The sequence below is a fragment of the Acyrthosiphon pisum genome, chromosome A1 (assembly GCF_005508785.2).
Source record: "Acyrthosiphon pisum isolate AL4f chromosome A1, pea_aphid_22Mar2018_4r6ur, whole genome shotgun sequence".
Lineage (NCBI taxonomy): Eukaryota > Metazoa > Arthropoda > Insecta > Hemiptera > Aphididae > Acyrthosiphon > Acyrthosiphon pisum.
The window spans coordinates 142,138,853-142,148,918 of NC_042494.1; the positions used below are offsets into that span (position 1 = coordinate 142,138,853).

A 10,066-nucleotide genomic window follows, 5' to 3' on the forward strand; every position below is an offset into this window, starting at 1 on the left:
CCCCCCCCCCCCCCATTGACATTTTCCCTCCTAATAAATATATTTTTTTATAAGGTTCAGGACTGCTTGCAAGTTATAAATTTGTCTTATGAAATGGCGAGATTAAATAAAAAGTTTGAATTTGCATATTTGTGTATTTTTTAACTTAAATGTACATACAATTGTCGGGAAAAATTATATTTGGATAACATTGAAAAATATCTTAAAAAATATTATGTTTGGTTAGGTACAATAGACGATAATTTGGAGATTTGGGGAGGCCGAAGCCTAATGCCATACTATTATAAAATTGAATAAGCTTAAAAAAAATTTAGTAAAAAGGTCGGAGGGCTGTTAAAGTTGTTGGTGGAGCTTGGCTACAGTTGGCCCTATGTTTGCATGTAAGATTTCATAAGTCTCTTTGTGACAAAACTGTGTTTAAACTATAATTGACATCTAGATTGTATATTGTATACGAAGAAACGAACATCAGTAGATACGTATTCGTTTATCACGGTGTTCACATATCAGTATATCACGTTATTCGTTATTACTTATTTATTAACCTAGTATTTTGTATGCCAGTATTTTTAAAAATTAAGTTGTTATTTATTTATCAAGTTTATATTATACCTACTTATTTTTTAGTTTTTTATTACCTAAATTGCAATATGTTTTATGATTTTTCAAAAATAATATAAAAATGTTGCTACATAGTACATATATTTAAGCATATTTTGAGAATTTTAACTGAATATTTCGATAATTTTTAGTGCAACAAGTCAAGTCCTGAACCCTAAATTTATTTATATGCGAAAACAGTAAAAACTTGGTTTTAATCTATACTCAAGACACCCCCCCACCCCATTTCATAATCCTGGCTACGCCACTGACTTTCCCCGATCACCAGAATAACTATTAAAATGTCGGAAAAATTAACGGAAAAGTAGGAAATCTGGATGACAAATATATAACAGTGGCACCATCTATCCAGCAAAAAAATAAACAAAATAATAATATATTTTTTGTTTATTATAAGGTTGCTATTGGTTACAAAAAATAGTTATTATGATTGAAAATCATTTTTAACTCGTATATTATATTAAACTAGCTGATCCCGCGTACTTCTCTGCCCGTAAAAAGACAACCCTTAAAAACATTGTGTTTGTTCAACTCCTTTTGTGTGTTACTTGCAGCAGTAAGTGCAACTTATCAAATTCAGAAGTAAGAATATTATCTAGTGAACCTCATAAGAATTTATTTATATTTTAATTTTAAAGCAAGTTATGGGTATTTAAAAATTTTAAATTGTTTGTACATTTTAAAACACTCATAACTTGCTTTAAAATTAAATAATTTTAAAATTTTATAAGAGTTCAATTCACTCTAATTTTTCAACAAATAAAATTAAACGTGATCTACTGATCTTAGAATTTTCTATGTTATGCTCTTGTAAGACGGAGAGTATGCATGTGGGTGTGTCTTAATATTTCGCTATTAAATATTTTGGCCTGAGGCGTAAAATAAGTATTTAATTAAATTATTAAAAAATGTAATAATGCCTATTCATTTAGATTGTTTAATTTAAAAAAAAAAACATAAATGTAAAATTATTTTACGAAGACAATTTAGATGAATGATATTTAAAATGTTCTTCAATGAATGTTGATACAAAATAATATCCATGATCATAGCCATCTTCAAGAAATACTTTGGTCTTGATTTTATTATCTTTACACTCATTGGCTGCTTTTACAAAATTATCAATTAGTAAATCCTTTGTTAAAAATTCATCATCACTACCCTGAAAACATTAAGTTCAGAAATTAGTATTATTGTAACCTATAAATATAAATTTAGTAATATTAATACTAACCACATGTATTAATATTTCCATTTCAGGGCCATCATAATTTTTTACTAAAAAAGTTGTATCCCATTTTTGCAAAATGTCTTTTTCCTCTCCAACTAATGCTGTCAATCCACCAATTAATGTGGGTGAATTAGAAATATTGCAAGCAGGTGCAAATAATGACACTGACTTATATCTGCCTGGATATTTTAAAGCACATAACAATGCTCCATGGCCACCCATACTATATATATATAAAAAAAAAATATTGTTATTATTATTATTTTTTTTTTAATAACATAAGCTAGAGAGCCATTAATCGTCCACATTTTTATATTTACCAATGTACATACATTGATACATTTATTGTCAATTAAATTTAATAATATATAATGTAATAATAATTATTTGTTATTATTTATAATTTACATAGGTTTGTTGCATAATCATATAATATCAATATTTTATGTTACTGCAATGTATTATAAATTAATATATTCCTACCTAGTGTGTATACTCCTGATACTTAGTGAGTGTAGGTACTCATATTTCATATCATATTATATAAATATCAGGGGCGCCATTTGAGGGGGGGGGCAGGGTGTGCGAACCCTGTAATTTTGTTGTCCACAATTGGCCTAGGCCTAATTAATACTATGGCCAGATGGCCTTCAGTTTGCCAATCTTTAATTGTGCATGCATCGCAGCTATTCACTGATAATCATAAATAATATTATAATATTGTGTTCTTTAATTTGATAATTGATAAATTGATATCGGTATCACTTTATCCACTGGCACACGCAAATATGTGTAAATGGTAAGTGGCTACTGACAGGGGCGGACTGGCTATTTTTGGCCCGGGGTGCAAAATTAATTAGGGGCCCGTAATTTTTTTTCAAACCTACCTAAATTAAGAAAGAGCCCTTAGTTTTATAAGTAAATATAAAAAAAAAATTAAGAATAACATGTTGTTTATTTGCAGAGATGTTGAAATATGTTATTTTATTTTTATTTTGTATAATACCGTATTATATTGTATACCGACTGTGGTAATCGGGGGCCCGGATCATAAATACAAACGGGGGCCCGGTGTGCTACTTAGTGTATAGCACCCTGGGCCAGTCCGCCCCTGGTTACTGATAGACAAAAGACATAAAATAATAATATGCATCTATTCTATCTAAAAATATCTTTACTATACACTATACAGTATATACACAGAATGTATGAACGGTAAAATGTAATGTGTTAACTATAAAAATATGTTTTTATTAAGTATGTTTTTGATACTGTAATGAATCTGTAATGAAAAATTGAAAACACTAGAAACGTTTTTTTAACGATTGGCCTGGAGGTGGGAAAAAATTGGCCTCTTTAATTGTTTGCACACCTTAAAAAAAAACTGAAATGGCGCCCCTGATAAATATCTTAGGTATTAGTATGCAGTAAGCATATTTCTTTTATATTTTATAAATTAAAGGTTATGTTATATTAATATATATTTTTTGAAGTTAAACTTCTTTACGCAGGGTAGTGAGGAAAAAAAAGCGAACGGGCGGCCGTACAAACGCGAACGCGTACATGTCCTTGTGCGCAGCCGCAGATTGTCGTAGCTATATTTTATAAACGGCTATGGGTTGTGGGCGGCCACGTGTATAACATACAGAAATTTACCCCCCCCTTTTTTTAATTTAAGTATATCTCGGTCCGGTTTCAACATAGGTACCCCGTTTTACCACGAAAAATGTTGTCTTTAGACCCTCTAAAAAGCCCCCCACATAGTGGGTGTAATTTTGACCCCCCCCCCCTCAAAGTTATCTCGGAAAAACTCGAGGTGTTGTCCCACGTTTCTGATACTCAATTTTTCTTATAGTATGTAGGTCGGTGATGAAATTTGGCGTCTTGTGTCGAGACTGTACAAGACGTTTTTTCCCATTTTCCGGGGCCCCGAAAGTTCAAAATTTGTGTTTTTCGGGGTGTTTCTGCACAGATACTTTTTTTTAGGCACGTCGAGCTGTTTTTGTAGTCGAGCCTTATAGAGGGCTTCGCGCTGTATCGATTGGAACCGATATCAAAGTTATTCGACTTTTGGTTAGGGAGCTATGATTTATATAATGTTTTTAAACAACTAAATTAAATGAAATAATTTAATGAAGAGAAAAAAATTATTTACGCGATATATCGATAATGTTCAGTCGCAAATGTACGTTTCGTATTTCAGTTATCATATGCCAATCATAACTACTATACCGATTGAGCAAAAATTATAATCGATCATTAGAATAAAAAAATAAAAAAATAATCTAAAAAATATAATTTACATTGTTTCTTTTCTTTCTTTATTATCCTCATCACCCCAGTCTATCCATGCCTTTCTTTCTTTTTCACTCACTCACGTGTAGCGTTAAAAAGAAGTTTCACTTCCTGCGCGCGTACTGGTAACACACACACACTTTTTTTTTATTGAGCTTAAGCCCGGAAACTTAGGCCATTGGTTATTTTTGTTTTTTGTTTGCTGGTTTTTTTTGTTGGTAGGGGGAGGAATACGTGTGTGTTTGTTGTGGCAGAATTTTTGATTTGGGCACCCGTAGGTATCTGCCATGCGCGGGTGGGGGATGGCGGCACTTGTTCTCTGGACACCGTGACTTGCCTGAGGAAAAATGCCGCTCGGCCACCTCGTCCCTATATTAATATATTATAATATAGGTACTTGTAACTTATGAATGCTTTTTAAATTTTAAAAACAAGGGAATTTTTTTAATGATGAATAACTGCTATTACACCAGTTTTCCACTCTCTTATATATTAGGGCTCTCTATATAATATATATATACCTATGTCCAGTAATAGATATTTTATCTTGTATAACTGGGAAATTGTTTAATACGAGTTGATGGAGTTCCTCAGTTATATAGGTAAACATCTGATAGTGTTTATTCCACGGTTCTTCGGTAGCGTTGACATACATAGAAGCACCAGAACCAACATTCCATTTTTCATCTTCATTAGGAATGTTACAGTTTCCTTTAAAAATTCAAAAAATAAAACTATTTAAATAATAATTTGAAATAGGTAGTAATTAAAATAATTTTATTCAATTGAATGATAACCAAAATAGTATGAATCATATAATGCATTTAACCAATTAATGTGGTATTTAATATTTGATATACTTTTAATAGAACTTAAATATTTATAATATGTATTTTCAGTTAAATTGTACTACCTAACTACAATTCACCCAAATGTGGTACTAAATATTTGATTTACTTTTAAGTTTTAGTAGAACTTTAGTACCTGTTTATAATAATTACTAATAATTATTAATCTCATATATCCAAAGGTTATATTTTTTTAATATCTAAGATAAAATATAAAATGTATTAATACCATAGTTTTAAGGATTCTTATTTTTAAATTTGTTTTAGTCATATAAAAAAGAAATAAAAAATATTTCTTTCAAATTTATTTGGTCTACCATATCTGAAATAAACTTACTAGGACTAGTATCAGGAGCAACAACAATTATTTTGTATTGAGCAGCAAATTTTTGAAATCCTGCTTTAGTGATAACATTTTGTTCAGTGCATGTAAGACCCGATAAGTAAAATAATACCGGACATTTTTCCGTTTCACTCACTCCAGGAGGTAAGTAAATGCCAAATTTCATGTTACATTGCAATGTAGGACTGAAAAATAAAAAAATGTAGTGAAAAATTAAATTTGCAATATCTAGTTGGTGTTTAAATAATTTACCTAAAATGTTCATATACTTTCTGGTAACCACCAAAACTTTTACTACTGGAAACAGACTTGAGATCCATTTTAACTAGGTATCTATGAAAAAATATATACAATTATTATAGTTACTTAATCATACATATCATTTAAATTAAAATAAATATTAAAAAAGGAAATGATTTCCAGAAAATTGAAATAATCTAAATCAATATAAAAAAAAATATTATATATTTCACAGTTCTCAAATAAGGTTCTTATATCAAATTAACATAATGACATAATATCATACAAATATGATATTATATAATAAATACAAACTTGCTTCTAGGTAGGCGTCTACTATTAATTGGCTATGTTGAACAGTGTTATCAAGAATATCGACAGTAGTTATACAAGCACAGCCGAGAGTTTACAACTTAAGCCAAATACTCAAATGACAATTACTAAATTAATTGATATAAATAATTAATAGCTACCTAAATAGATTACAAATTGAAATAGGAATAGAAAAATTAAATAACCAACATTGTTAGAAAATGACCTAATACATGTCAAGAAAAAAATGTGTTTACCTATATCATGTAAGGAATATGTAAATATAATATGATAAGTAGTAGACAATGGTCATCTACAATCTACATGAATTCACAGAAATACAGAATAGAATAATACATCTAAATAGTAAATAGTGCAGAGAATATTAATTAAGCATTCCGAAGTCCGAAACATGAACATCAGGGTTAAACTTATTAAATGATAAAGAGACTCACTACTCACTAGTCACTGACTGGCCACTGTTATAGTGTTGTCTGCTCTAAGTAGATAGTACCACGATGGCACGATTTAAGAAGATGCTAGTTTCAAGTCTGGTACACAAAAAGTCACAGATAATGGACTTAAATTATAATAATTAATAATAGATTTTACATTTATTATCTACATCCAGCATTCAGCTGTGCAAAAAGTAAACATTAAACATTTATCACTTATCACCACGAACTAAGATATACTAAGTATATCTTAGTTCGTGCTTATCACGGAAAAAACCAAACAGGTAGTATATAGACACTAGGTCACTAGAATGCGCTCATGCCATCATATGAACACAGATGTAATACCAGGGGTACGACACTGCGTGTATTGGCAAAATCGGGTGACTGTGGCCTTGGACATGGTCTCCAGGGGGGCGTGGCATATGTTATCATTTAAATAAATCATTTCAACATCATTGTCACAGTCCACAGAATAATAATAATGCCCATTGGCCATTGCCTTGTATCCGTTTTTAAGATTTCGTAACAAAGAGGGATACACGTTGCCAACATTCTATCAGATTACGGATACGGTACAATTTATAGAGTCCAATACTTCATACCGTAGGGATACGTAAACCCACACAGCTGACCGAGTGTCTATTCTATATTGTTCTGTGGTAATACTACCACAGAATATTCTGTGATACTACCATCATAGAACAATATAGAAGCGAAACTCGATCAGCTGATGGGTGAAGTGTTTACCTATGATCTGAAGTCCGAACAATGAAACTGTTTCCGTAACACTGACATGATGTTATAGTGTTATACCCGTATTGAAAAACCGTTTCCGCCTAATAGGCAGGGTATTCTGCGCGGGGTCGGGTTGTTTCCACTGTTTACTTTTATCATAGATTACGTATGCCGCGCCGTGTTCAAGGTTACAATCGCCCGATTCGGCCAATTCACGGAGTTTCATACCCCTGCAACCATAGTCCATAGAATATTCTATGATACTACTGTTATAGTATTTACCTATCTGTGCATGTGAATGTCGAAGGAAAATTAGATGGGTAGGTAAAAACCATAATATACATATAATAAATTATTTATATGTCTATGGTAAAAGCACGGTTTATAATAATTCTATCTTAAACCGTGGGTAAAAGCCATAAACATGTGATATACCTACAGTATTCATTTCCATGTTTAAACATAAGAAGAGGATTTTGTTGAAGGGTACATAGTTGTAGTATAGTACCTGTATATACCTAGATAAATATAGTGCAGGAACGGGTCCAAGGGGTGGCCAGGGAGTATGGACCCAGGGCCCAGGCCCTCCCAAAACATATTATTTCACACACTTTTATAAGCAAATTTACATAAACATTGATCTAATAATATTGAGTATTGACCGTTTTGGAAAAATCTACAATATGAAAATACGTTTGGATTTTGTTATTTAATATTATAATATGTTATAATTTATACCTATAATAATCATTGATTGATTTATTACATTAAGATCACACTTATATAGGGAAAACATTTTAAATTAAGAATAGAGTGTACCTATATTGTAATAATTGTATTTGTGTTGTAAAAAAATGTTTGCCCCCCCCCCCCAGATTTTTTCTTTGGAGTCTGGATCCGTGCTTGCCATAGTGTATATATTCAGAATGTATACAAATTTAAATTTTACATAAATACATTATGAATAAATAATAATGATAAATAATAATATTAAGCAAAGGCTGTGGTGTTTTCACGTTGGCGGGAACTGGGAAGGGTTTAATTCCTTTACTCTTTTAAAAAAATATTTGTTCATATGGGTATTTTTATAATGCTGAAAAATGAAAATATACGCACTCATATCCCAAAGTCGTTGTTAGTCCAGTGGCGAAGCGTCATATGACTCGCATTGTCACGCTATCGTGATAGGTTAGGTAAGTGTATCGTAAGTGTTTCATGATATTTATTGTTTTATATATTGTGATTTGTTCCCATGGGCCATGAGCTAATGCTTTAATTAATGCCATTTTTAACAATTAACTACTCTTACGAAAAAAAATGTGTACATTTGGATTTGTTATTATATTAAATTATCATTTTAAGGGAGCTGTAACGTTTTTAATTTTTTTAATATAATATTTCAGTTCGTTTTTAGTTTTTCAACATGTATTTATTACCATATAGATAAAATAAAAATGGAGGAGGGGTTTAGGCATATTATTGCCATTTTTTTTTCAGTTTCACCCCAACCAAATACCCCACGTCTTGCTACTAGTAGTTAGCATCCAAATTATGTTTTGACGATGACTTATGTCAAATAACAATAATAGTTAATGCTCAAATGTGAAATGCCCGGCAATGTCGAATCTGAACATGGACATTTATTGCGGTATTCTAAATTGGATTTTAGATTCTGAATGGATGCGATGAATTTTTACAATGACGTGTGTATACTACACTGAGTTTTTTCTTACTAAATCACTTTTTGGGGCAGTAAAAATGCTTCGATGTTCAAGTGGTTCATCTTTGAGGGTGGTTTCTGGTTACAACTTACAAATCGGATCTAGGTGATATCTGTGGAGAAAAAAAGCAACAAATTTCTTGGACTTTTCAAAATACCTTACAGGGGGAAAAATTTAAGGAAAAACGGGAATTTTTATTTTGTTTTTTTGTGTAGCTCAAAAACTAATAACAGTATAGGTAGGTACTTGAAATTTTCAACAGATATTTATATTAACTTTTTCTATAGAAAAATATTATTATATATAAATTGAAAAAAAACGAAATTGATCGTTATTTGAAAATCTATAAATAGTACAAAAAAAGTTAAAATATTTTGAAAATTTTATTATTTCTAGAAAATGCTAATACAAATATTTATTGAAAATTTGAGGTACCTAGGTATAGTGTTATTCTTTCTTGAATTATAAGTTATAACCAATAAACAAAAAGGTGGGTAAGTGGATGTCGCTCTGCTGTACAGTATAGGTTACAAATGGGTCACTGTATAATGGTTAGTATTAAATTTGAATTCAATGATATAATATCACTGTATAAGAAAAACGATTCTGAGCAGAGACGGTTTGTCAGTCTTAGACATACCTATTATTATAAGTATATTTATCTATAGTATTAAAAAAAATTGACCTATAATAGGTATTAATAATAAATTCCAAATTAATCATATCACAATATCCATCAGGTAACGCGTTATACATCAACAACAAACCGTGGTACTATCATAGATATATAATAGTATACTTTAGAAGTTTCAAGTACCCACAAATAATATTATACAATCATTACAATCACAACAAAATAACTAAAATAGTTATTCCAGGTTTTTTAATATGTATTTTCGTCCAAATTTGAACTTGAAATTACTATAAAAATAAACTGTGCTTAGAATTTTTGGTAACAGAATTAAATATTTACGCGGAATCTTGTTTTAAATTTTCAATCCTTAGATATAAAAGTTGAACATTTTATACATTTTTAACTACAAAATAATTATTCAATTTTAAATTTGATAAATTTTGTCAAGATATTAACTTCAAATGCTTATAAAAAAAAATTGTGCTTAATATGTATTTTTAATATTTTCAACTGCTATTGTAACAATGTATCAGGAGCCCTGTATTAATTTTTTACACTTTTTGGCCCAATAGATAAAACTTTATTGATATTTATAGAAAAAAAAACTAAAAAAATTGAAAACTTACAA

General features: G+C 30.2%; 1 protein-coding gene across 6 annotated transcripts; it reads right to left on the reverse strand.

The window, feature by feature from the left end:
* Positions 1-990: 990 nt before the first annotated feature.
* LOC100161016 (esterase D/formylglutathione hydrolase-like) lies at positions 991-6,540 on the reverse strand. Of its 6 annotated transcripts, XM_008183503.3 has the most exons (7): positions 6,148-6,540; positions 5,894-6,018; positions 5,591-5,671; positions 5,333-5,523; positions 4,669-4,858; positions 1,856-2,075; positions 991-1,783 (listed from the first exon to the last, which is right to left on the reverse strand). In XM_008183503.3, the coding sequence occupies exons 3-7, from the start codon at positions 5,656-5,658 to the stop codon at positions 1,595-1,597; spliced, it is 858 nt and encodes a 285-aa protein (XP_008181725.1). In that variant the 5' UTR covers positions 5,659-5,671; positions 5,894-6,018; positions 6,148-6,540; the 3' UTR covers positions 991-1,594. The 6 variants fall into 6 exon arrangements, with proteins under 6 accessions (XP_008181725.1, XP_008181726.1, XP_008181724.1 ...); XM_008183504.3 differs by lacking the exon at positions 5,894-6,018 and having other exon boundaries at positions 6,353-6,540; XM_008183502.3 differs by lacking the exon at positions 5,894-6,018 and having other exon boundaries at positions 6,346-6,540.
* Positions 6,541-10,066: the final 3,526 nt, after the last annotated feature.

Coding starts and splice junctions, on each gene's coding strand:
- LOC100161016 (XM_008183504.3), bottom strand. CDS start 5,658: ATGGATCTCAAGTCTGTTTCCAGTAGTAAAAGTTTTGGTGGTTACCAG. Junction 4,859..5,332: donor TGCTCCTGATACTAGTCCTA/GTAAGTTTATTT, acceptor GAATTTTTAAAG/GAAACTGTAACATTCCTAAT. Junction 2,076..4,668: donor ATATCTATTACTGGACATAG/GTATATATATAT, acceptor ATATATATATAG/TATGGGTGGCCATGGAGCAT.